Here is a 25,702-nt window from a genome sequence, read left to right as displayed (position 1 = left end):
GTTTGTTCTATCAATATGATCGAGACTGGCCTGCGGCAGTATAATTGATGTAGATATCAATATAATTCTATATCAATTGATACCGTACATATGTTCACTTCTATAACAAATCGCAATGCACACGAAATCGCCCACTCTCCGATGCTACTAGCCAGTTTATCTAATGCTACCAGGTCGAAGAAACCTTGTAGATGCGAACGTCGACATCATTGGTTGCGACCCCCGTCGAGAATATCTGAGCGTAAGTTGCACTATCCGCCGGAAATATCTGAGTGGTAAGGGTAGTTTCTCCTTGGCCACCAAAGACCTCAACACTGGACCAATCTACATAAATACTCATTGTGATTTTACCATTGTTTGCCGTGAGTGGGGAGTAATAAATGTCTGCGAATGTGCTATCAAACGAAACGTCGCCAGATTGGGTTCGATCAACGAACATATTCTTGGTTGCAAAGTCGTAGCCTACTCGCGTCTGCTGTGAAAAGTCCGCAGTCGCCCGGACGATGATTCCAAACTGAGAAGAAGCTCCCGATGCAGCTGAAGGTCGATCAGAGAAAGTCAAGTCAACCCTGAATGATTTCCCAACAGAACCGAGTAACTTGTTGCCATTCACCGAATGCCAGACGTCATGAACGATGCTATTAGCTGGCACAATGGATTTCCAATTTTCAGTAGGATTCTGTACCAGAGTAGGCTTTCCACCAATCGTCGTCAACGAGAGCCGGCGGGGAACCGACATGGCGCTGCGCCATGGGGAAGTTGGGATTGTCTGGCCGTACTGCCAATTATTCATCCACCCAATGACAACTCGCTCGTTCGAAGATAGGCCATTATAACCCTGAGCGGCGTAGAAGTCTGGACCCATATCAACCCAATTAGCCACTTGACTTCGCGCGATCGAGTTCGAGAAGCTGATTTCGTCGACTAGGATATGGCCCCAGCCACCAGTTGCGGTATCGACGATCTCGATTATAGCATTCTGATTCTGCAGAGCGCCTACATCCCAGCTTTGCCAAAGAAGGTTCTCACTGTCGGCTCCTGTCGCGGATCGCACTGTTTGGCCGTTCACTTTCAAGTACATGGCTGTATTCTCCAAATCTCGTCCACCGCCAATGAGGAAGTTAATATACCGTTTGGAGATGGTGAACGATTGAGAGGTAAGATTTCCGGTTGTGGCATCCCCATTTAGATACGTGTTCACAAGACGCTTTCCCAAGTAACCAGTCACCGGTTGTTGGTTAGCCAAAGTGCCATTCACTGGTGATTGACCGACCAAGTCTCCCGTAGGAGTCCAATCCAGATCAGCAAATGTTCCAGTGCCTTCGAAGTCAGCAAAAACGACGCTGTCGCTTGGCGGCGGCGTGGTTTCAGAATATACATTATCAGGATCCGCGGTGAACGTGGTTCCATTGAAATCACCCACAATATACTGACTACCCGAGCCGACTGTTCCAGGAGGTCCACCAGGATTGAGTCCGATCATTAAAACCCATTTCAAGCTGCTCTTTTTCCCATCAACAACGAGTGGGAATAGGTTTGGACACTCCCACACCCCACCGATAGCGTTCACGGGACCGAACTCGCTCTCGAAAACCCAGTTCTTCAGATCGTCGGAGGTATAAACCAGAATTTTATGAAGTTCAGCCAAGGAGAGCACGACAACCCACTTTTCGGTAGGGCTGTGCCAGAATACGTTGGGGTCGCGAAAATTGAGGATCTGGTCCGAATATGCAGCAGGTGGCTGCAGAATTACTGGGTTTGCTACATCGTACGTAGTCCATGTCATGCCGTCATCCAGACTGTAAGCAATGGACTGAGCTTGCTGGTTTGCTTGGACTGTCTTCCCACTCGGAAGAGTTTGTGTGACAATGTACTAGAAGGTTTGTCGAAAAGAAGAATGTCAATGCTCATCGTTGCAAGGAATGGTTGAATTATATTGAGAAGAATAGAGAGCTTACATTAGAAGTATACATGGCAACCAAAGGGATCCTGCCATTCTCGCCGAAGCCACTGGTATTATCAGCGTCGACTACTGCAGATCCGGAGAAGAACATCTCCGTGACATTGTCAGGGAATCCACGGGCGAGGAGGGCGATGGGCTGTTGCTTCCAGTGGGTTAAGTCTGAGCTGGTTGCATGCCCCCATGACATGTTGCCCCATGTTATTCCGCCTGGATTATATTGATAGAATAGATGGTAGACACCATTGTGATATACAAGGCCATTTGGGTCATTCATCCAGTTTTCCGGTGGGCTAAAGTGATACTGGGGTCGGTACTGTTCATTGTAGCTGACTTGTCCAGCAAATACAACCCTCAGCACTGTGACCACGGCAGCAAGAACTTTGAGGCCCAAGGTCATGGTGGTCGTACGTGCAGAAGATATTTATTTCTTGCGTTAAAGGTATAAATGTAGATGGAGACAACTTGAGAATCTCAGTTTGGACATGGACCATATTATATACTCCTTGCTCCTCAATCATAATCTAGATTACAACTGCCAACATTCCAGCATTCGCGGAGAACTAGAAAGTTTCCGCGGGGTGATCGGATTGTGGATGTAACGAATGGAGACTTTGGTGAAATACCGAGGTAGCACTTAGCTGAAAATGTTACAGAGAAATGGAAGATCTCATCTACTCGGGGAAGAGACCCCAAAAGTCCGCGAGTGCACGAGAACGCGGGACATAGGTGCTAATTTCTTTAGATCTAGTTGGTCAATAAAAAAGGCTGCCAACACACTAGAACATATGCAGCACCTTCGGGGATTCTTCTAGAAGGTCCGCAACGCTTATACAGTAGAGAAAAAACCCTAATCTGGCCTCAGACCTTTTGCCCTGCTTTAGATTATCTTGCTAGTGCAGGAGGGGTCACGGAGTTGGCTCCGACTCTAGGACGGCACACAAATCTTATTGAGGGTCTGATCGTTCCGGATTTGCTAAAAGATGCAATGTCTTGTTTCTAGTCTTTAAGCTAATGCGGGGAACCTGTATAGAGTTTGTAAAAGTCCTTTCCCCGCACATGGTATTCCTGTATTACTCGCAGTCTAATTACCACTAATAACCATCCTCGTATCATTAGCCGTTGATTAATTGCAAATTCGGCCTACTTCCGGCTTTTTGTGGCTCTCACTTCATTGTTATTTATCGATAGTGTTAATTTGCAATTATAAAGTCATAATATAGAAAGTCTTGGTGTTTGGAATCAATATTTATTGAAGATCCTTATAGACTATAATGGTTATGGCTGGCTAACTAGTTTTAGGGCCTGTAGATGAGTGAGAGTGGGTTTTGCAGATATAGATTAGAATGAATTTATTAAGAGCTTTATATTGGCCTCGGGCAGGGTTTAATATTCTTAGCAATCTCTACCGAGGACGACTTCATCGTAACCATGAACTAAAAACAGGCATGAAATCTGCATGACCACTTACATGACTCCTGTAGTCGAGAAATTCGGACGCAAGCATACCGCTATTCAATAAAACAAGAAGTTCTCTAAGGTAAAGCAGAAAACTGTCCTGGTCGGCTGGCTAACAACATGCCCCATCTTCACCGTAACAATATCTTCCATCCCTCCCAATGTTTCTCTATTCCTCATATTCTGAGGCAGTATCACCATGGTCACGTTCGGCATGATCACTGAGTGTCTCGGGAGCAGCCTTGGGGGCTTCATTCTGGGCTCTGCACACTCACTAATCAGTGAGCCCCATCATCCTCCTGGAGCTTGCGGGTCCTACTCAGTGAGTGATCCGTAGCTGGGCTGAGCATAAAGCGGTGCTATGTTGCGAGTTTTAGCGTCGCACATATCTTTTCATATAGGAAATCTCAACTCAATTCCGTGTTTCAATGTAAATAACAAATGCCATTTTGACTGCAAGTATGTACATAATAACCATATGGACAAGTGCTAATATTCCTGCCTCCGTACAATCCGCTGTCTATGCATCAACCATGTACTGTCTCCTGATTCCACGGTGTGCAAGGTATCAAAGTATCAAAGAAATTAACATAAGAAACTCATACAGGATCGTAACTCGTCACTTCATCAGGCCATGTAGAAAGCCCCGCTCATCATTGCAGTCTCACTTATTCTCCCTGGTTATTTGGCGGGTCGAGGTGAGCTGATCGAATAAAAATTTATGGACATCTGTCGAATATGGACAAGAAAGAAATTCCGGCAATTTGACCAAACAAAGCTGCAAAACTCATCAGTAAACGTGGCAGGCTCACTCGTGAGGATAAATACCTTCGCTTTGGTTTTCCGTAAACAAAAGGTGCTATTACTGCTTGAGCAGCTGTGGAGACAGTCCGCCAAGTCGTCTCGGAGGGCTTCTGTGAAAGCGAAAAGTCTTATAAGCCTCGTCACCATCACGTATGACCCCGTCGTCGACGTCCGCGTCCACTTCCTTTTGGTCTCTGGGCGAGCACCATCCGCAGCTCCGGGTCATCCTTGTCTTTATCCAAATGATGGGCTTTGACATGCCTGAAACCAATTAGCCAACGAAACCTTATTAGAACGTCAAAATAGTAACCATACCGTTGCAGGTTGTCCGGGCGAGGATATTTATGTTGCTGATCCGTGCAAAACGGACACACATAACCTGGAGAATCATGCACAAGACCATGGCGAATCATCTCATTTTTCCTTTTGAATCCTTTACCACTGACTCCACGGGGACAACCAGGAACTGGACAGTAGTGTGGTCGGTCTTGTGAATGGACATTGGCATGAGAGCTAGAATCAAAATCAGCACTAGATTAGGAAGACGAGGTAAAAAAGCTCGCATACTTCAAAAGGTATTGGGTTTGGAATGCAGCTGCCGTGCAACCAGGATACTGGCATTTATACACATTGCCGCCAGCAACTGCTACCTCTGAGCCTTCTTCTGTCGGTTTTGTCTCGGTAGGCGTGGGATAGCTATTGATAGGGCTCTTGCCTGCAGGAGCGGCCATTGGCGTTGATTCAGAGAGAAAACTCATGTTGGACATTTCAGATTTCAATCCAGGTGGTCTATAGGCATATTGCGAATGTGGAGCAGGCGACACACCAGTCATATCCTTCATACTCGTTGGAGATGAGTGAGAATACGGAGTTGGCATCTGACTGGGTGTTAGACTTGGTGGCGGTAATGGGCCCGACATTTGTCGTTGTCGTACTGAAGCCGGCATAATAGGCGGAGATGCAGCGGAAACACTAAATGGACTGGGCGCAACGGAGCTGAGATCCCTCAGGACTGTATTCATTGATGGTAAAATTTGTGAGTTCTCCGGCGATCCAGCGGCCGAGTGAGGTGGTGATTGGAGGGCAGGAAGAATTTCTTGAGCCGGCATACTTGATGGAGAAATGGCATATTTCCCTACTCTGGACGCTGCCAAACTGTCTTGATCTGAAATAAGCCTCTCCGAAGGCCGCCGTTGGAAAGAGTTTTGTGAAAAATGTAGCTCGTGGGATACGAGTTCATTGATCGAGGGTAAAATAGTATTGGGTCGTGGCTGTTGTGGGGGCATTATATTCAAGGCATGGCTGGCAACTTCACTAGCTGTTACATTAGGCTGGGAAGAAACCTTCACGCGACGCCTACTGTCATCATCTGATTCTGAATCGCTCCTGAGCGGGTTTTCTCCAGCTTGCCTAGCAATGTCTGGTCTATTAGGGTCTAGAATGCCGATCAGGACAGAATCTCCTAGGGTAGGCCGTATTTCTTTATGTATTCGATGATGCTTACGCGAACGGCCTTCTGAGCTGTCTGGGCTTGATGATCCATCCCTTTTCCCTTCTCCCGAGGGAGACCGCTTGTGCTGGAACGGGGGAATGGTTTCAACAGGGCCATAGTTGATCACAGCCGGTTTGAGGACCGGAGAGCGATTCAAGGCATCGTCGGAATCATACACGTCTGACAACATGAAGGCGACACCTCACCAACATGCAGCGGGCAGTGAAAAGACAGAGAGAGAGCAGACAGGAGACCGACAAGTGGATGCCGATTCCGGCTGTCAAGCCGAGTTAAAGGCAAAATAAACTGCGTATGGCTTGATAATCAAGTAATGAGATAGGTGGACGTATTTATTTGAGACCTAAAAATGGCATTAGCATTATGATCAGGCTATGTTATACGGCTGTTGCAGGTCGCCACAATAAGTTTGCGATACAATCGGGATGAACAAATTTACATATATCAAGATACATCTCTTATTATAAAAGAGAAGTAAGGGGAACTTATTTGAGAAGAGCAGGAAAGGAAACAGAGCTTCCCATACGTGTGTTCAGGTCGGGTGCGCATGTAAGAAAAAGTGACTTACCGTCGGATGCCGAATACGGAAACAGCGGCTAGGCGGTCGCAGAGACTGGGAGGTTAGTGAATGACAGAGCCGCACTGCGAGGGCCAATATAAATAAGGTGGCACTTTCTCGCACGACACGTCGACGGAAACAGCGGCGGAAGTTTGTTGGAAATGGCCGCGCAAACCACGTTTGTGTTTCGCCTCGATGGAGCTGACGAATGCGCCTTTGTCTCAGCCAATGACGAGTCGTTGTGGAGTGAACGGGATGAGGCTAGGTGGGAAATTACGCCGCGCAATCAGTTGCGGCGCCAATTCCTCGTAGTTGTCGAGTGGCAACACCGCAGATCAGGCCCCTGAAATACCACTTACCTTCAGATCAAAGAGAGGCCGCAGAGAGACAGAGACGGGGCGATGATAAAATAATATGGAATGGCTGTCGACGCGACGAGTTTGACTGTGATGCCAACCTGTCAATTGGGTAGGAAGCTAGCAGGCGGGAAGGCCTGACGGTCGCTGGGCAGTGGAGCGGTCAGTGGACACAAGAGGCTGAAATGGCCCAGCAGACTCTGCATCGGTTGCCGAGACACTGAATTTTTACCAGGATGTAAATGACGGCGTAGATGTTGATGGCGGTGGTGTAGATGAGAATGATGATGGTGGTGATGGCGACAGAGCGTGCAAGGGTGGCACAGGTGGGAAAAAAATTATGACAAAAATAAGATTCTGGAGTGAGAAATGCGGCTCTTCGTGGGAGCGAAGAGAGGTGGCACGAGCCTCAAATATTGCTGGTTCACGATTAAAAGCGCCGATCTCCCCCTCGGACGAGGCCTGACGTCGGGTTTCCCAGGCTGGACAGCGTCGACAGACTCTCCCTCGGTTACCACGTACTAAGTACAGTAGTACAGAGGTAGTGTGACCGGAATGATTCTAGTGAGGCTTCACTAACGCATTGTTATCAGGATTGATTTGCCAGCCACGATAGTGCGTCCAGCCAGACAGGGGGCTGAGAGGACGTAGGCCTTGGTTGGGAGGGCGAACAGGCCAGCAAGCCACATTCCTCCACACGCACACGCACGCACCACCGAAACGCGCCGGAGGGAAAGGATGATGTCCTCTGCATTATGATTATTATTCTTGATGGATGACGAGCGCGGCGGGGACGGGCAGGAGATGGCGAGGCGCCACGCAAGCAGCCAAGACGACGCGTCGAGTAGAGAGTTGATGATAGAACTACAATGCGAATACCATTACTACTGCGACTCGAATCTTGACCATTGTTGCCAACAGGACACTGATGGAAGGAGCAGCAGACACCTCCTTCCCAGCTGGCATCGGCTGATCCACCGGCACCGCGAGGGAAAGAGGCACGCTTGAGGCTCTTCTAGTGGACGCAGTCTGTCTACACTAGGGCCAGATGCGGCTAGCGGGGGTCGCGATCCAGCAAGCGTTCCGCAGTGGGTGCTTGGCTGGGCCAATCGCGGGCCTTGGTGGCGCTGGGTGGGTCTGATCGTCAAATCCCGTGCGAGGGATACGTAAGACGGGCCGCGGTGCGGTCGTCTTCAGGCGGCCTCAGTACTGAATATTGGGATATTCAAGCATTACGATGCTTCAAGTCTTGTCTTCTCTGGCTTGCAGGTTGGCGCTGCTGCATTGCTGATAAGGACGTCATCTGGGCAATGAGCAGAGAACAAAGAACCCCCGGCCCATGGTTGACAGGGGCTTGAGCAAATAATGCGGCTCCCGGGGTATGCCAACGGGAGGCCGGCCTGCCCTGCGTTCTGATTGGCCCGGTGGCTGCGGGAAGGATGCACAAGAGTCCGAGCGAGGAAAGCGAGCGCCGCTCGTCCTGGTCTTGCTGGCACGCGGTCCGGAAATACGGATGCGTGCGACTATTATTCTGTATGTCCTTCTCCTACTGGACTCAGCACTCGCGAGGTGGTGTCCGTCTCCGGCTTAGCGTGCTTACCCTGCTACCCGAAGTTGAGCCGCACAACGTTCTTTCTAAATATATAATACTGTTGGACTTTCCAATGCCTGATTATACCAGCAGTCTGGTCTGGCAACAACTCACCTTGCATGACTACATGTGATGTGTTGATATCATGAGAGGACTCTCACGGCACAGCCACTTTCGGACACTCGGAGATTCGGAGCACATTCCATTCGCCGATCCCTGTTCGAGCCAAGACGACGAGGAGTTGGTGATGTGGTCGACCGCGTAAGCTGATGTACTGTATCTGTTATAAATAGATGGATGCAGAGGAAAGTACCAACATTGAAGTCTGCTGGAGCGAAATAAAATATATGGTTGCCTATTCCACGTACAGCCAGTAATTAGTGGAACGCAGTACTACCTCGATATGACGATGATTCGCTAGTCGCGAAATAATACCGCTAGCTGAGACAAGCTTACGTACGTTGGTTGAGGCTGTATTACTCCACCGTTCAATTCAGTATAATTACCTTATTGGCGCGGCGTTGGATGGAGCATTCTAGATTGTCATTTTCATTCTCCCTTTTGCGTCTTTAGTGCTAGTGCGAGGGACATCTCTTCTTGATCCTGTGGGAAATCTGGCTGGCAATCTGGATCATTGTTTCTCGTAGATTAAGTGGGGACCTTGCCTCGGATGGTAAATACATCACGATATTCCAATTGAATTGCTGTGCTCGTTGTCTTTTTCAGATGCATAGCCTTTAATTGTTGAATATCACAAAAATACTGCAAACACTCACCCTAAAGATGATCGTCTTTTTTTTCTAGATCATAAAAGAATGTAGAATCCTTTGTATAACTGTGAAGAAACATCTAGGAGGTGAATCGCTCCACAATGCATTGCTCAATTCCTTCATTATTTCCTCCTGTATGTTAAAACTACAGCCATATTTCTTCGACCGAACTTTTCTCATTCATAGCGACTCGTAAACCTACTACGTTAAACACGCACAGTCAAACAACACATGACGTAATTCTGGCCCGCAGAGAGATTCGCAACTCTACAGCGGTGATCCAAAGCCCTGAATTCTCGCCTCCAGCTCCGCTCCTCGAATCAATTGATCTGCTTGAACAGAGGGAGCACGGTACTTGGTCTCAATGTCATTCTGGAAAGCAAGCTCCGCATCTATCCCAAAAGTAGACACGCGGAGGATATAAAGACGATCGATTTCGGTGCTCATCTCCTTCCCATCTACACTGTCCTCCCTTGTCCTCTCACACAGAACCTTGTATCTGGTACTATTCGGAAATTGTCCAGTAAGTTGAATAGACCTAGTATCTGGATTTATCCATAGACTAGCACTGTTCCCTTCCCCACTGTTCCCTTTCTCGCCCGGGTTGCCAATCCTATACGGCGTAGATGGCAGCATCTTACCTGCTCGAATTGTATCTAGCAGCGTGGAATTGGAATCACGGACGTTAATGAGATCAGTAAGAGGAATCGAATGGCTGGTCCATTGAAGGAGACAAAATTGTGGGGCTAGTTGAAAGAGGAAATGGCCTCGTCCAATCTTGCTTGCTTGCGACAGCGGGGGAAAGTATGCACCAAATACATTAGATGATGTGTTATTTGCGAAAAGGGCAACATGTGAATGTTTCGTGTCATCCAGAAGAGATTTCAGGAGATGGTTTATTGTTACATCGTCGGATACCGCTAGTTGCTGGGTAGAAATGTTAAAAACAATACCCTCATCCTTAGATATTGGAGAGTGGCTGAATACTGATTGTTGAGGTGTAAACAGTGAGATGGTCTGGAGAATCTCATTTGGTATAACATCAGCTGCTAGAGAGGCATTGGACTGTGATTCTTCTCTACTCTTTGCCGGTTGAAAGAGCACTGCCCACAGTTGGTAGAATTGTGTCCGCAGACTTGGCTGGAGAAGAAGTTAGATCCTTAGTAAGAGAAGTTTTTTCGGCTCACTAACCAGGACATCTATCACATTGCAATACGTGTCAGAGCTGAGACTACCCCGCACGAAGATCCCAGTCGTTATAGTTCTAGCAAGCTCCTCACAGCTCGACCCCTGGTCAAACTCGCCAAAATGAAGGCTCGTCCCCCATTTTTGTTTATGCACTCTCAATTGCAATAGCAAGGCAAGAAGGATTGATAAATCGTCAGCACGTAACTCATCCCGCACCGGAACGCTGTCCAGGAGCCTCCTAGCTGCAGGTTCCAGTAAATCTGGCGACGGTGCAAAATTCACCATGTGTGGTTGCGTCGTAGCTAGAACGTCCATAACATCATTGACAACAGACATTGCCGGATCAGACTCATTCTGGACAGATGCATGGCTGATACTTCTTAGAATTCGCCTGAAGTCAGCATCATGGAAAAAATCCGTATCTTCCCGCCAAATGTAATCTCCTCCGTCCTGGGTGCCTAGGAGGTCTGTCCCTCGAACAGCAAGAAGGATAACCGCACGCTGGAATGCACTTTCATGAATTTGATGCACGTCGTGCCGTGGAAATGGATGGTAAGCATGGAACTGAAAGCATCGCCAGAGGAGATTGATTGTAAGTTCAGTGATGATAACGCCAGGGTGGATACACTCAATATGGTGTTTGAGACTTGCTTTAGTCCAAACTGTTTTCTATTAGTTACCATCACAATCATAGACCAATCGTTGCAATACTAACATCGTTCCTCATCATCAGTAAAACAGTGTGCTTCAAATATTGACCACAAACCCCTGATTTCTGATAATTTTGATTTTAGAACTTGTCCAAGGTCATTCAATAGCGAATCTAAACTCCTGCTGTAAGTAACTATGTATGCTCTTCATATTGGCTACACTCACCCACGGTTACTTCGTTGAGATATTTCTCCACTTTGCCCTGATGATTCCCAAACTGGAGATTATACATGATTTCATTTAGTGCTTCCAACAAAAACATCTTGGTGAGATGGTGAGGAAAATGTCATAGACGGAGTGGTGGATGAAGAGGGAAAAAAGCAAAAAGAAATTTAAATTTAAATCATAAACTATAAGTATGAGGATAGGACTGGTAGCGCGTGAATATATTAATTCCTATATCAAATAAAGCTTCCTAGTACGTGGGTAGCTATTCGCTCCGCTTTTACTATATGGATCCGTTCCTTTATTTGTGGACGGTGTGCCAAGGCACGTGCGCCATATATGATAAACATCAAACCCCCCAATACATTCGTATAGGGGCGTTACAATAAGATTTCATATTATTTTATAAATTAATAACTAGAAGTAACAAGTATGTACGTAGTCGATTTGATAGTAAATACTACTTGGTACTACTAATATTCTCCGGAGTCCGTACTCATACGAGGTCATTCTACACCCTTCTTGTTAGATATCAAAGTCTCCCCTTTTGCTGCCGCTCGGCCTCTGCATCCTTCACTCGCAGATATGTCTCCTCTGCAAATGGCTTCATCTTCAGGCTATAATCTCGAGCCCGCGCGCTGCTTGCCTGTCGGAGCGCATATCGCGCCGCAATGCCTTGCATAATGACTGAGCTGCGGAAGAAGAAGAATGCGTCGCCCCAGCGTATATCTGGTCGAGGATCCCACCCGGCAGCCTCAGCATACCATTGCAGACTCTGTTCACGGCTGGGCAGTCCCGGTGTACGGCCTGGTTGGAAAGTTTCTGCCTGGTACTCCGTCGAGTCCATATGCCAAGGGCTCGTCAGGTTGGAAATATCGGAAAGGGGATGGCCGATCGTGGCCATCTCCCAGTCGAGGATGCCAATCACTCTCGGCTCCGTCTTGTGGAACACCAGGTTATCGATTTTGTAGTCGCCGTGCACGAATGTAGACCTATCGCGAGGTTGGCTAGCCTTGTTCGAGAAGAAACGCACATTGTACCCGAAATGCGGAATCTCTCCAACGGGCTCCTTGGTATCCACGTCCACCGCGAGCGACTGCGCCTGGGATATTCTCCCTAATGTAGTAATCTGCCGATCGTAGAACCCCGTGTGTTTCCCGAATTTCTCCAGCCCCACTGACTTGGGATCGACTCGATGGAATTTACCGAGAGTTCGAAGAGCGTCGCGCCATCTGTATGGTCAGCTATCTTGCAACACAGAGGTAAACATTGTACGTCACCTACAGTTCACTTCTCTCAGCCGGACTAACGCCCGGGAAGGAGGGATTGGTAAACATCCTCCCATCCAGGAACTCCATGATATAGAACGGAGTCCCAACGACCTTATGATCCTCACATAGAATGTACGCCTTTGGGACCGGTACATCTGTATTCTCTAGAGCATGGATAATCTGAAACTCGCGCTCGACCATGTGTGCCGTCTTGGAGAGGAGTTTTCCGGGAGGCTTCTTGCGCAGGACGTATTTCTCGCCATCGGCGGCAGTAAGCAGGTATGTTGGATTAGACTGTCCAAAGCCAAACTGCGCCAACATTAGAACGATAATATCATTTTTGCGACCAGTGTAAAAATCCCACGTACCTGTTTCACGTCTAGTGGTGTTTTAATCAATGGTAGATTCTGCTCGAGGTACCTCTCGAGCGAGGTGATGTCAATCGGCTGTCGCATGGGGCCAGCCATGGCTGTTGAATGGTCTCGATGAGACGGCCTCACCGAATTGCCAATTGATGCTCAATCAAACGCTGTCGCAAAGAGGACAACGGGCTGGGAGATATTGTCTCGTTGTAATACCGAAGCTTCGTGGGGAATGGGATGTCATGGTTGACTTGCTAGTACTACTACCTCCAAGCAACCGAGGCCGAGGCAATTGGAGACAACATTGCCTTTAGCCGCGGAAGTCTCCGCTTTCCCACCCGCTAGCGTTGAGCTCCTCAGACTTCCATATCGGGGCTAGGGCTTGCCCTTATCCGTTAGTTAATGAGAACGCGGTGCGCGTCTCTCGCGTCCCACCCTTCATTCGATGCAGATGCTGCGGCCTGCATCCAAGGGATGAACTCTCGTTTATAGATCCATTGGCACTCGGAAATCCATCACACACATCTTTCCGCGCTCACCATCCTATACCATGACAAAGGAGACCACACCACCTCCTCCAGATACAGCCACGACATCCGTCCACGAACCCCCTTCTCTTCCTGCATCCCCGCTCCCTAAGCGAACGAAGACCACAGAGAACGACGCCTCCTCTACACCGAACATCGCCTCCATCATGACCCTCTCCAATGGCAACGGCACTGCTGTCACCTCCATCTCTCAGCCCCAGCCTGCGCTCCTGGTGAAGAAGCTGGTCGAGTCGGCGAAGGCGCCTACTCGTGGCTCAGCCTTTGCTGCTGGATACGACCTTTACAGTGCAAAGGAGACCGTCATTCCAGCCAAGGGCAAGGCACTCGTGGACACCGGGCTGGCGATCGCTGTTCCTGAGGGCACATGTACGTTGTTCCCACCAGAAGGGTTGTGAGCAAGCTAATTCAGATGGCTTTACTAGATGGTCGCGTTGCCCCTCGAAGTGGACTTGCTTCCAAATACTTCATTGACACAGGCGCTGGTGTTATCGACGCTGACTACCGGGGCGAAGTCAAGGTCTTGCTCTTCAACTTCTCCGACGTAGACTTCACAGGTACGTAATACTCTCTTTGTATGATAACGTAACTGACGCGATTTGTGCAATAGTCAAGGAAGGAGACAGAGTCGCTCAGCTTGTTCTGGAAAGAGTAAGCCGCCGATTAGCATTTAAGTGGATGATTATGTTAACACAAATTTTCTAGATCTACACTCCGGAGGTTTTAGTAGTAGAGCAATTGGAAGAGAGCGTTCGCGGCGCTGGAGGATTCGGCAGCACTGGAAAGTAACCTGGAAGTAGATGGATATTGTCACACGAATTATGAATGTTTCGGCACTTGAATCACTAAGAGAGTATATTGAAACCTCAATTCGCCGCACCAGTCATATCAAATAGAAGGTTAACTAGTAATCTCTGGAAGGTTGATTAGAAACATCGTCCTCTGATATTGATATATGAAGAAAACAATGCAATTATGACCTGAAAGGCACCATAGTTCGGGCGGTTCAGCCAATCGCATCAGCCGGGGAGGGTGGCGGCGACGTGCTCGAATAGCGGGGCTCTGGTCGATTCTTTTCAGCGATAACCGTTGCGTCTTCTGTGATTTTACTAATCAACAGACTCGGATGAATAAGTGCAGAAAGTCGAATTAGAAACTTTGTTGGTTGTTTCGGCTCTGTCAAGAATCTGTTCGATACGTTGACTTTCATTCATACCTTGCCAGTGTGCGGTTTGTCGATCTTTGCAGTCCGCTATAATCCCGCCCATATCTAGCAAATGTGACCTAGACAGCTGATGTTGCCATAGTAGTAATATTAATACACCATTCAATTGTCATAATGGCCTCTTCTGGCGAGCAAGATATGGTCCCAGAGACCAGAGTCCTCGCTATAGCCAGTCATGTTCGTGCTTACCTGCCTGATGTATCTTTTTCATTGCCTAAATATTAATGCACAAATAGGTTGCTTACGGGTTAGTTATAAACAAGAGCCCTTGCTTATAATCGTGCCAAAATATGTCATTTTTGAATGATAAACCATTTGTCTTCACCGGCAACTGACCAGCGTATCCTTGCAGATTTGTCGGAAACACAATGGCCACATATGTCATGCAGTCACTGGGCTGTGAAGTGGCCGGTATCAACACAGTGCATTTCAGTAAGTCTAACATTGACATATACATAAAACTATACTTATTGATATACTATAGGCAACCACACTGGATATCGACAAGTGAAGGGAACCAAGACTAGTGCCCAAGAGATCCGGGACCTCTACGAAGGACTCGTCCAAAGTTATTTGACCGACTTTGACGTTCTGCTTTCCGGATATGCACCATCCGCTGCAGCCGTCGAAGCTGTTGGTGATATTGCACGAGACCTGAAACGCAGAGCAGAATCGAAGCCTGGTTCTTTCTTTTGGAGTAAGTTTATCCCTTCTTTCTATTATTACATACATTATAGCCTTTGCTAAGCAGCTTTTTACAGTCCTGGACCCTGTTATGGGTGATCTAGGCCGTCTATATGTGAACGAAGATGTTGTGCCGGCATATAAAAATGCAATTCACTACGCCGATCTGATATTGCCGAATCAATTTGAGGCAGAGTGGGTTTCTCTTCCTCAATATTCGAGACAAGAAAGCTAATGCGTGTAAAGAACATTATCCGGAGTCAAAATCTCGAGTGTTGGTGATATCACCAAAGCAATAAATAAAATCCACGAGATTTACAAGGTACCCCATATTATTGTGACATCAGTGCAGCTGTCTCGTCTTGACGGCTCCTCGACACCATCCTCAACACTTACTGTAATCGGCTCTACCATTCGTTCTGATGGATCCCCTCGACTATTCAACATCGACGTGCCCACCCTAAACTGCAATTTTAACGGGACAGGTGACATGTTCGCCGCGCTGATGGTGGCACGTCTCCGCGAAGCAGTATTCGCATCGTCCCCGTCCCTAAAGACCACCACATCCTGGGTATCGCCCGACGATGTCCCCGCAACTGACCTACCGCTTGCAAAGGCTACTGAGAAGGTGCTCTCGAGCATGCATTATGTTTTGGAGAAAACCATGGAAGCGCGAACTGCTGAGCTCGCGACCCCTATAGACCCTGCCAGTACTGAGCAGTTGACAGACGAGCAGAAAAGGCTCCGAGCGCATTTGCGAGAGACAAAGGCAGGCGAGGTGAGATTGATTCGCAATGTGCATGCTTTGCGCAACCCAAAAGTTATTTTCAAAGCACAGCAGTGGCGGGAGACTTAAGGTGTAAATTTACTCATTACAGCGTTACATATTGATAAGACATATCATTCGGCCTAGATAGAAGTACAAGCCCCATCCAGAATAAAAACAATTCCGTTTACTACAAAGTAATCGTTCTACGAACGCTGCAGCGTGTTTACAATATATGTAGCTCTCCGTCCATGCACCCTGCCACCACGGGAATCAGGGAGAGGGTGTTTGGTAATTGGAGAGCAAATGATCTCGGCACGAAAGAATAAATCCTTCAGCAATCGGGCATAGGAAGAGCCACGGAGCTGTACACACAAATGCCTGGAAGTAACGAAATCGGAAACGATACAGTTAATAAAAAATTGGGCTGACGGTAGTCTTCATACTAATCGGCTTGCTTGATTGGTATGAAGGTCGGGCATAATCTTGATCTATCGAGGAGGGAGGGTTTTGTATTCAAAACAATCCGTCTGTGGTATTGTTAAGTGATCGTTGAAACCCGTTTAACCATCAAACACTTCTATGTTTGTCCAAGCCCAAGTTTCATCTTCAATTGTCATTTACTTGACAGTCATGATCAAGTCGTTATCACAAGAACAATTCGCCGCGTAAAGAGACGTTCATTTTTGTAATTTTTCAATACAGTGAGAAAATTTAAGCAACCTCACGCACACCCTCATTGCGCTCCTTCTGTTAGAGTTGTCAGCCTTGCGTTATAGATATGCCGGTTCAGAGGAATTCATACCAATGCCTTCGCGGTGCCGTGGAGAGCGTGTCTGTGGTTACGACGGAACTTGGGGTCAACGCCCTTGAGGGAAGGGTAACGGTAGGTCTTGGGCTTCTTGATGCTGTAGGTTGAAAACAACTGCGATCAGCGGTGTACTGCACAATTCTTTGTTTTTCCAACAACGTAGATGAACTAGAATATCTAGTTCTCCTGGCGAAATCGACTGCGAAGGGGGAAAGATGCAACGAACCCGTTACGGTGAGCCTTCTTGCTCTGGTTGTGTTGAGATGAGTTCTTGGACTCTGTTAAAAAGACAAGTCAGCAACACATAATGCGCTCATATGCATGGAATGAATAGCAAACATACTGGCCATCTTGACGGATTTGTCGTGATGAGTATTTTGTCGTGGTGCAAGACTGAACTGAGGACCGTTCTTTGCGGCTACCGTAGGGCTCCCGTTGTTGTGGGCAAGTTCGCTTAGGCGGATGTGGCTAGCGCCTTTCTTAATATCACGTGATGAGACTTGGCCCGTGGTCTAACGCTCCGACCTTTAATTACTGTTATGCGATGTCACGGGTTGCTCATTATCATAGACGCAATAGGCAGCCGTAGCTATGAGGTCTTCGCGAAGTAGTCATCCCGTGGCTGTCATCCAGGCCTGGGGCATTTCAAGCCAAAAGAAAAGCTTCGAAATTGCTACAGTACCCAGTCTCAGCCTGATGGAGAGCGTTCACATACAAATAGTATTTTCCACCAAGCTCAAAATCCGCCTTGTTTACAATTTCAAACTAGACAGCTCATTGATATAATATTTAACTCTTGACAAATCATAGATTAGGGTGAATTTGTATGATGTTCGTTTTTTGGCTTGTCAAGTAAGTAGCCGGTTGATCACGGAGCGAAAATAATTTATACACACACGTCACGTGATCTAAATGCCAAGCATCTCCTTCGGGTTAGGAATAGCCGTTCCGACTTCGACCGTTTGCCTTGAACCACCTCAGCATTTGAAGGATACTTTACAAACCCTTCCCTCTTCAATCCATTGCACAATGAGCTCTCTCCGGTTCGCTCGGGCTGCCCTCCGGGCACGTCCTACCACTGTCCGTCTTCCTATCGGCCGTAGAACCTACGCCGACGCTGTGGCCGACAAAATCAAGCTGTCCCTGGCTATGCCTCACCAGGTATGTGTTTGGTTTATCAGACAATCTCACTTTATCAAAAAATTTTACCACCCTTTGGATTGGCTAATAGCTAACTATATTTTCTACTCAGAACCTTTATAAGTCAACCGACGTGTATGTTTTCCAATTTGACCGATCAGAACTGTTTTTATTCGATGTTGTTTTCGGTGTTCCGACTTGAATTAATACCTCTTTTGCAGTGTCCAAGTTAACATCCCCTCTGAGAACGGTGAAATGGGTATCCTTGCGAACCACGTTCCGTCCATTGAGCAATTGAAACCTGGTCTCGTTGAAGTCATCGAGGAGAGCGGTGGCACTAAGCAATTCTTTCGTACGTACTCCGCCAAATTATACTGCACAGCAACACGGGGAATTGGAAACATGCCGTTGTTACTTGCAATAAATATGAAGTTCAAACTTTTACTGATTTTCATTGCTTGGTCATAGTTTCTGGTGGCTTCGCCGTTGTTCAGCCTGATTCCCGCCTCAGCGTCAATGCTGTTGAGGCTTACGCTCTCGAAGATTTCTCCGCTGATGTTAGTATACAAGTCTCACATTGGTGAAAAATTGAATCTTACCTAACAATAAATCTCAGGCTATCCGTAGCCAAATTGCCGAAGCCCAGAAGATTGCTAGTGGCAGTGGTAGCGAGCAGGATATCGCTGAGGCCAAGATCGAGCTTGAGGTATGCCGCATCCATTTTTGGTTATAATACACATACTAACTTTTCAGCAGGTTCTTGAAACTCTTCAGGCCCACGTGAAGTAGACTTGTTGATGTAAATATTCCATATGCAACTTACACACAACGTGTTTCCGTCTATTTCAAAAACTATGTAGAATTATACTCCAGTTATATTGAAGACGCTTTCTTCATCAATGGCATTTCATTTGTACTCTACTGAATTTTATAATGTCAAAATTGGGGAATTATATACACCAACCGTAAAGAGCAGCGATCCCAGAAACTTTTCACTTCCCTTGCATCGTAGCTTAGTTTCTAGGCTCCTAAGAGTAATGCTAATGACAGATATCTAGTTGTCACCAGCTATCAAGCCTCTACTCCAAGTCGATATATGTTATATCACTTAAGTAATATTTCTTTGTGGGATATCGAATGACTCATTGACAAATCCAAATCGCCATCATTTCCAAACAATAAGCCTCTTATCGAACCCACCGCTCACAACCCATTCTTCTTTTGAATCCTTAGAACTAACCCAGCCTGCCCAGATGCTTCTGACTTTGCTTCCTGCTTCGTGACCATTCTCTAGGATTGTCACTACTTTACCGGTTTTGGCTTCCACACCCCGAATAATCCCGTCGTCTCCGTTGACCCAAAGTCCAGACCCATCAGGACGCCAGACAACTTGTGGTGTTGAGTAGGCAGTTTGAGGCGCAAGCGTATTAGTCTGTATTATAATGGCGGCGTCTTCACGATTCTGAAGAGCCAATGCGGTCATTGCTTGGGTGAGATGGGATTCTGACGTAGATTCATCGGTTCTAAGGGACATTGTCGCTTCTACGCTGGCATTGCTTTTGTCGTTATTGGTGATTGTTCTGTCATCCCCAGAAGGAAATAGCAGGCGGACAATCATGACTTTCATATGTGGTAGTGTTGATAAGGCAACAGCTATGAGTCCGGGATTGTGGGGACTTAATGCTAAGCACGAGGGAGAAAACGCAACCCATGCATTGGAATGTGGTGCAAGGTTTTGTTTCCCGCTCTCTTCGCATTTAACCAACATGTTGATGGAACGCATATGCTCCAGGCTGTAGAAATAAATATACGTTGAATCTCGCCGTGAAACCAGAAGCACTAGCTCCTGGTTCTCCGGGTTTCGTACAATGAGAATAGACTCTGGGTTCGTGGGCAGTTTTATCGTCCCAACAGGGTCTCCAATTGCGGCTTCATTCGATGGAGAGGGCAGTTCCATGCGATATATAAACACCCGGGCATCCCATCCAGCGGTGGTAATCCAGACATGGTTATCTTGGTCTTCGTATGCCTTGACTTGAACAGCATACTTGTTATGATCGTTTCTGCGGTCTATAACTTGGTCGTTTTGAACTAGAAGCAATTGGCCGGACATGTTTGTTATTAGCTGCAACAACCCATGGCAAATACCAGTGTGTGACAGAATGGGAGAATCTGACAGCCCAGGTATTGATAGAGCGGTTGTATTGTCTGCGTCCGCATTGAAGAGACTAAGTCGTTTGTCAGCCCCCGTAGCTACGATGTACGGAACAGCCACTTCGCTCGTTTGTTCTTCAGAGAGGCGCCAAGGCCCAACAGACACAGAAAGAATATTAGTCGAACTTGGTGTTTCTATGACTTTCGGCTGTGATGGGGCTAACAGAGCATACAATGTAAGAATCACATCACACACCCAATCTTTCCAACTTACCACGTGTATTCCATTTATCTATTTGAGATTGTGATTCGCCATATCTTTCAAATCGTAGGCTGTGATCGAATCTCTTCTTCTCTTGGATGATATCCTCAAGCGTCCACTGGTCTGCGTTGCCGGGGTCATCAATTGACTTGGAAGTAACCTGTCTTCCTGCTGTCTGCCCTACATCTGAGGGCAGTCCTGCTTCACGGATGAAAGTATTTAAAGACTCGGTATAGTTGTTGGATCGTAGAAACCGCGCAACGAGGATACTCGCGATAGGTACCGAAGGCGCAGACTGTGTATGCAGTACCATCGTTCCTATCTTTCTTTCGTCTTTTCTCTTTCTAGTTTCTCTTTTCCAGTGTATTTTTGTGTCGTTGCATAAAGCTGAGTTCCGATATCGATTATGTATAATTCGCAGGGTAATACTCGTCAACTAATTGTTTGAAGGTGAAAGAGCGGCACAGGAACGGTGGACGGAATCGACGTATACCAATAGACTACGTCGGATCTATGCATATTCAGAGAAGCCGACGAGATTATTCAAGACTCGGCTTTGTGTCAGCTCTGCATCCGCTCCCAGTTCCTATACCGTAGCCGCTACATAATAAATTTCTCAAAAATTATAAACACCAGGCATGGATCGAGTTCTACGAGGCTGAAGAATAGCTGGTGCCTCGGCGCCTCCGCATCCGGTGCACGGACCCGCATATCCGACCTCTCGGGTTGAGACTTCGACCTGTCAGTTGCGTGCGATTATCATCAGCTCAAAAACAAAAGTACCAAAAGATCCCCCCACCTGATAACGGCTGTTTATCTCGTCTTTTTACTTCTTGCCGATTTATAAAATTCATTGCTTTTCTATAAACGCCACGTTAGTTTCTCATTCACTTTCCCCTCACCATCAGCCGCAATCGCAACCGTTATGGAGGTGGCGAGCCTGCAGCCTTCTACGAACGAGCAGCCCACCGTCGACACCATGGAGAACTCGATGGATCTTGACATGGATCTTGACTTGGGTCCCCTGCCAGATCCCGAGAACATCGAAACAGTGAGTTCTATCGCGACCCCTCAATCTCTGATCTCTAGCTCACATACCCCCTCAAAGCGTAACATTGAGCAACCTTCGATAATCCAGGAGGGAGCCGTCGACCCGCATACTGCCGAAGCGCAGCATGAAAAATTACATGTCAGAGGCGTGGATGAATTGACTACGGACGATATCAAGCGATTCGCTCTGGAACATTTCTCGGCAGAAGAACCTAGTCGCATTGAATGGATCGACGATACATCTGCAAACATTGTCTATTCATCGGAGGAAGTTGGGTTACGGGCTCTTACTGCACTTACTCAATTGGGAGAGGAGGACACATCATCATTGCCAACATTACGGCTCCGCACCGCCAAGTCCCTGTCTTCACACTCGGAGTCGGTCCTGCAAGTACGATCTGCTGTGAAAACGGATCGCAAGAAACCACGCGCCCATGAATCCAGTCGCTTCTACTTGATGCACCCTGAGCACGACCCTCGAGAGAAGCTACGCCGCGAACTTGCTGAAAAGCGCAGGCAAGGAGGATATGATGACAACGACGGGGACTACCGTCGGCTTCGATTTGACGACCGCGAACATCGTCGACGTCGCAATAGGGGCGGGGATGATGATTTCAATGTGAATATGTACGATGATACGCCGACAAACAATGATCGTCGAGGCGAGTCAAGCGAGGGATTCTCGGATGCCGAAGATCGACGCCGACCAAGGCGAGGAAGGCATCAACAACGAGAGTTGTTTCCTGAGCAGGGGGCGGGATCAGGAAGGCTTCGTGACCGAAGTGCATCTCCAGGCCGAGATGACCTCGATGGCATGCGACGAAGCGACGACGAGCAGCAGCAGAGTCGCAGGCGGTTTCGTGAGCGCTCACCCCGTTACAGCGGCGGTCATGCGAATGACAAGAGAGAACTGTTCCCTTCAGGTGGTGATAGGGATACAAGAGAGCTGTTTCCCAACAAAACCGCCGCAAACTACTTCAAGAAAGAACTTTTTCTTAACAAGACCAACAGTAACCATCGTCGTTCAGATGCGATCGATGCTGCTGATGAAACAGCAGACTTGTTCGCGAGAGGAATGAGTGTACCCTTAATGGATGGAGCGCAGGAAAGTGGCAGAGAGGAAATTTACATAAAAGGGGCTGCAAATGACCAAGGCATGGCTATTCGCGGTCAAGCGGATGGACTATCAATCAAGGGAAATACCCAGAGCGTGAAGGAACTATTCCCAAGCAAGTACAGTTCCAACGTGGGTAAAGAGCTTTTCTCGGACAAACTGGAGGGGAGAGGTGGTAGACGTCGTCGGGCTGAAGACATGTTTTTATGAGATGAAATGGGATTTCACCTCTACTTGTTTGAACCAAGCTAAATTTATCTTTTTTATTACGGAGGCGGGTCGGGTCGATGCACAGATATCCCTCTTGGTTATTTCTATTTATTGCATTTAAACTAGCCGGGCTTGATTGGGTGAAGGCGCATGTCATACATACTACGAAACAAGGTCTCTTTACACAGAGGATACTATGAAATCTAATAACAATTCAAATCTCATTCATCTTTCCAAGAGGAATTCTCCAGGTAAACACATGAACATGGATGCAGGCCATAGTCACTGTTTTACTGTTTATTTCTTTCCCTTCCTATTTCCACTCCTTTAATAGACTACATAATAATAAATGGCCTTGTAAAAAGCTTCGTCTGCAATACATATGAATGGTGGTCAACTGATTATAAGTCTTCAAATCCTCCACCAGTATTATCCGCTTCGGTGACCTGGTGCTATTTGGTCCTAAAATTTTGGGAAACAATACGCATCGATGGTTTGACTCAGACAAATTTTCACGCAGTAGAAAAATGTATTATTTCCAGGTTTGCATGCATACTGCTGGAGTTTTGGTTATCTAGGATTCCATATATATCAAGTAGAAGTCCGAGTCTACTTAGCAAAAGGATATCAGGGTACAGATATTCGTTGACTTAAGAAGAAGCAGGTGATAATAGTTGGAATTGAACAGGTCCTCACACCATAAAGCTTCTGGTCTCTTTGGTACCTTCAACTTGGTCTATAACGCACTTATCTCTGTTGATCCCGACAAATGTAATCATTACGCGCTCTCTAGGCGTGCGTTATCCAAAAATAAGGTTAAGAGGACAAGTCTGTGTCTGTAGAGGCCCCTATACATTACAATAGTATCAGGTCCTGTGGATGGTGACGAGTATTGTGGCGTGGGGGGGGATGCCTCTGTGTAGCCCCTGTTTCAGTAGTGGATTTGAGACACCCGACTGTCGACTCGAAACTCGGTCTGTTGTCTTATATTACTTGATAGGATGCCGTTTACATGTAATATGAGTAAGGTTGCATGTTCCTGGGCCAGACATTGACAAATTAGGAAAAGCTTTGCTGAGCATATCATAGGTTCCTAGTGCTCATCACAGATAAACAGATTAATGCCATTTCAAGTAGTATTAGACCAAAATTTTTCTCGATAAAGCACTCATAAATGAGACTTGGTACTTTTAGATTTAATTGATGTCATTGCAAAGCTGGTGGATACGCATCGGTGCCTGATTCAGAGAACATGTGCCATAGCTAGACATAGCTTATCAAATGTTAACGGGAATAGTGATGAGATTTCATGGTTTCTATCATCTCCGTAAGCCGTTTTGCAAAACTGTGAAGCGGGCCAAATAGCGTGTGAATAATCGAATCCTATTACCAATGCATCCGAAATTCATTTCCATCTCAACTTAAATATCAATAGGATATGCCGTGAAACTATTAACACCATAAAAGCTTTGTTTGAGACTATAGTAAACAACATTGGTCATTATATCCCTCAACATCTTGCGTTTAGACCTTCAATCCCGTAGGACTATGCAACTTTATCTTTCGTATGAGTAGTGGAAAAAGAAGCAAAATAATAGACAGGTCACATGCAATTAAACCAATTTCAATGAACCATTTCAATAGTACATATGTAGTTGCATGGCCAACTGATATATTATGATCTTTTCTAGACTATTGCGAACCGGCCATGTTTCATTATTGATGAATCGCAGAATATTGATTACTCTAACCTAAAAGAGACCGGGCAAGTAGTTATTATGTAGCTTGATGACCACAGTCGGACCATCAAATGCGATGCGTGATCTGTAAATCATCGAATATTCGTCTACGTAGATGAGTGATATGATATATATGGATGGCGGGTCTAAAGCTCTCTACTAGGAAACAAAATAGTCGTAACGAAATCGAAAGAAGACGCACAAAGCCATACCATGACTTGTCCAGTCAGACCAAGTTACATCAACAAATCATTATCATTATCAAAATCGACCGGCAGTTCATGCAATGGACATTTGAAATACCATAGTGCATACATTTTCCTCCGCTGTAGCTATTTGTCAGTATCAACTGGGAAAACCCCAGATTGTGGGTCGTGCAGCACATCACCCGATCGTCTAGTTCCAACTTCCAAGTTTGTGGGAATCTGCAGAGCCTTGGTTCTCGTCATGAACAAGAGGGGTTCATCCCGAACGTATGGGCTGCATTACTCGATTGATCTCTATAGCCACCACCGCGAAAGCCTAGGTTACACAGCATCCAACCAAAACGGTCTATCGGGACAATCGAGAGACAACGCAACATACTAGGGCGGCTCGTCAATCCAATAGAGGAGCAGAAGAGGAGGGGAAAATGCCACGGGCCCTTCGCGAGTCTCTGCAGTAGAACGACTACTGCAGAGAACGAACGGGGCTTAAGCATACTGTATTTCGGCAAACTTAGTACAGGATCGCGGTTGAGGGAAGACAGCAGAACATTAAACAGTGTGTATTATTTTTAATCTTAAAATCGTATGATCTGATAATGATCGTCGATTTCTGCACAAAGAAAACCGGAATAATCCACATTGATCATTGTAGTCTCAAAATCGTAGAGCAATCCGAGACGGATTGGTTGCTGCAACGTCCGGTGGTCGCCGCTCACCCTGTTACATACTCTGCCTAATGAATATGGTCATACAAACCAGGGCACAGTACTCAGGACATCGCATCGAATGCCTACAGAAAGGTAGGAGGATTCGAGACATCATTCATCAATCAGGCAATAGGTAAAACAAATGGTAGGTACCTGTACACCAAGTATCATAGGAATTGTAGTATGTACGAAGTACAGGGTACGAAAGCTGTTGGGTATATATTACGCCAGTGTTACATGGCGCGTTACTTGGTTTAGAAAGCACTCGCTGAATGGCCCTCGAACAGGAAAGGCGTTTTTGTCAGAGTAGTCACGCCAATCCTGACTGGAGAACATGGCTTGCCCAAAACGGCTTGACGCAGAAAATCGGGCCTGGTTCGTTAC

At 46.8% G+C, this 25,702-nt stretch overlaps 10 protein-coding genes across 10 annotated transcripts; 4 read left to right on the top strand and 6 right to left on the bottom strand.

Annotated features, from left to right (window-relative positions):
• Positions 1 to 166: 166 nt before the first annotated feature.
• On the bottom strand, positions 167 to 2,360 carry BGW36DRAFT_292458 (exoinulinase; the record flags this gene model as incomplete). Its single annotated transcript, XM_046210917.1, has 2 exons — positions 167 to 1,873; positions 1,959 to 2,360. The coding sequence occupies 2 exons, from the start codon at positions 2,358 to 2,360 to the stop codon at positions 167 to 169; spliced, it is 2,109 nt and encodes a 702-aa protein (XP_046074351.1).
• Positions 2,361 to 4,368: 2,008 nt separating this feature from the next.
• Positions 4,369 to 5,904, bottom strand: BGW36DRAFT_291250 (uncharacterized protein; the record flags this gene model as incomplete). Its single annotated transcript, XM_046210830.1, has 3 exons — positions 4,369 to 4,483; positions 4,538 to 4,735; positions 4,790 to 5,904. 3 exons carry the CDS (start codon positions 5,902 to 5,904, stop codon positions 4,369 to 4,371), a joined length of 1,428 nt encoding a protein of 475 aa, XP_046074350.1.
• Positions 5,905 to 9,275: 3,371 nt separating this feature from the next.
• Positions 9,276 to 11,169, bottom strand: BGW36DRAFT_357296 (uncharacterized protein; the record flags this gene model as incomplete). The annotated part of the gene is made up of 4 exons (XM_046213861.1): positions 9,276 to 10,148; positions 10,200 to 10,858; positions 10,912 to 11,019; positions 11,073 to 11,169. The coding sequence occupies 4 exons, from the start codon at positions 11,167 to 11,169 to the stop codon at positions 9,276 to 9,278; spliced, it is 1,737 nt and encodes a 578-aa protein (XP_046074349.1).
• A 233-nt stretch (positions 11,170 to 11,402) lies between these two features.
• Positions 11,403 to 13,055, bottom strand: BGW36DRAFT_338385 (phosphotransferase enzyme family domain protein). Its single transcript, XM_046213009.1, has 3 exons — positions 12,712 to 13,055; positions 12,357 to 12,652; positions 11,403 to 12,304 (listed from the first exon to the last, which is right to left on the bottom strand). Exons 1-3 carry the CDS (start codon positions 12,808 to 12,810, stop codon positions 11,605 to 11,607), a joined length of 1,095 nt encoding a protein of 364 aa, XP_046074348.1. The 5' UTR covers positions 12,811 to 13,055; the 3' UTR covers positions 11,403 to 11,604.
• A 200-nt stretch (positions 13,056 to 13,255) lies between these two features.
• Positions 13,256 to 14,039, top strand: BGW36DRAFT_425455 (dUTPase-like protein; the record flags this gene model as incomplete). Its single annotated transcript, XM_046220114.1, has 4 exons — positions 13,256 to 13,619; positions 13,676 to 13,807; positions 13,861 to 13,901; positions 13,956 to 14,039. 4 exons carry the CDS (start codon positions 13,256 to 13,258, stop codon positions 14,037 to 14,039), a joined length of 621 nt encoding a protein of 206 aa, XP_046074347.1.
• Positions 14,040 to 14,589: 550 nt separating this feature from the next.
• BGW36DRAFT_425454 (putative pyridoxal kinase) lies at positions 14,590 to 16,015 on the top strand (the record flags this gene model as incomplete). The annotated part of the gene is made up of 6 exons (XM_046220113.1): positions 14,590 to 14,652; positions 14,712 to 14,722; positions 14,828 to 14,907; positions 14,960 to 15,172; positions 15,237 to 15,354; positions 15,406 to 16,015. 6 exons carry the CDS (start codon positions 14,590 to 14,592, stop codon positions 16,013 to 16,015), a joined length of 1,095 nt encoding a protein of 364 aa, XP_046074346.1.
• A 624-nt stretch (positions 16,016 to 16,639) lies between these two features.
• On the bottom strand, positions 16,640 to 17,086 carry BGW36DRAFT_425453 (ribosomal L29e protein family-domain-containing protein; the record flags this gene model as incomplete). The annotated part of the gene is made up of 4 exons (XM_046220112.1): positions 16,640 to 16,675; positions 16,731 to 16,833; positions 16,963 to 17,014; positions 17,080 to 17,086. 4 exons carry the CDS (start codon positions 17,084 to 17,086, stop codon positions 16,640 to 16,642), a joined length of 198 nt encoding a protein of 65 aa, XP_046074345.1.
• A 536-nt stretch (positions 17,087 to 17,622) lies between these two features.
• Positions 17,623 to 18,855, top strand: BGW36DRAFT_374623 (F1 complex, delta/epsilon subunit of ATPase). Its single transcript, XM_046215692.1, has 5 exons — positions 17,623 to 17,897; positions 17,989 to 18,011; positions 18,098 to 18,228; positions 18,345 to 18,433; positions 18,493 to 18,855. The coding sequence occupies exons 1-5, from the start codon at positions 17,649 to 17,651 to the stop codon at positions 18,607 to 18,609; spliced, it is 609 nt and encodes a 202-aa protein (XP_046074344.1). The 5' UTR covers positions 17,623 to 17,648; the 3' UTR covers positions 18,610 to 18,855.
• A 21-nt stretch (positions 18,856 to 18,876) lies between these two features.
• BGW36DRAFT_374619 (uncharacterized protein) lies at positions 18,877 to 20,920 on the bottom strand. Its single transcript, XM_046215691.1, has 2 exons — positions 20,305 to 20,920; positions 18,877 to 20,249 (listed from the first exon to the last, which is right to left on the bottom strand). The coding sequence occupies exons 1-2, from the start codon at positions 20,603 to 20,605 to the stop codon at positions 19,042 to 19,044; spliced, it is 1,509 nt and encodes a 502-aa protein (XP_046074343.1). The 5' UTR covers positions 20,606 to 20,920; the 3' UTR covers positions 18,877 to 19,041.
• Positions 20,921 to 21,047: 127 nt separating this feature from the next.
• On the top strand, positions 21,048 to 22,889 carry BGW36DRAFT_316723 (uncharacterized protein). Its single transcript, XM_046212567.1, has 2 exons — positions 21,048 to 21,343; positions 21,401 to 22,889. Exons 1-2 carry the CDS (start codon positions 21,218 to 21,220, stop codon positions 22,664 to 22,666), a joined length of 1,392 nt encoding a protein of 463 aa, XP_046074342.1. The 5' UTR covers positions 21,048 to 21,217; the 3' UTR covers positions 22,667 to 22,889.
• Positions 22,890 to 25,702: the final 2,813 nt, after the last annotated feature.

Source organism: Talaromyces proteolyticus, assembly GCF_021365285.1.
Source record: "Talaromyces proteolyticus strain PMI_201 chromosome Unknown BGW36scaffold_4, whole genome shotgun sequence".
Classification (NCBI taxonomy): Eukaryota; Fungi; Ascomycota; class Eurotiomycetes; order Eurotiales; family Trichocomaceae; genus Talaromyces; species Talaromyces proteolyticus.
The sequence above is the reverse complement of the archived record's forward strand: the minus strand, read 5'-3'. Positions and strand labels throughout refer to the sequence as shown.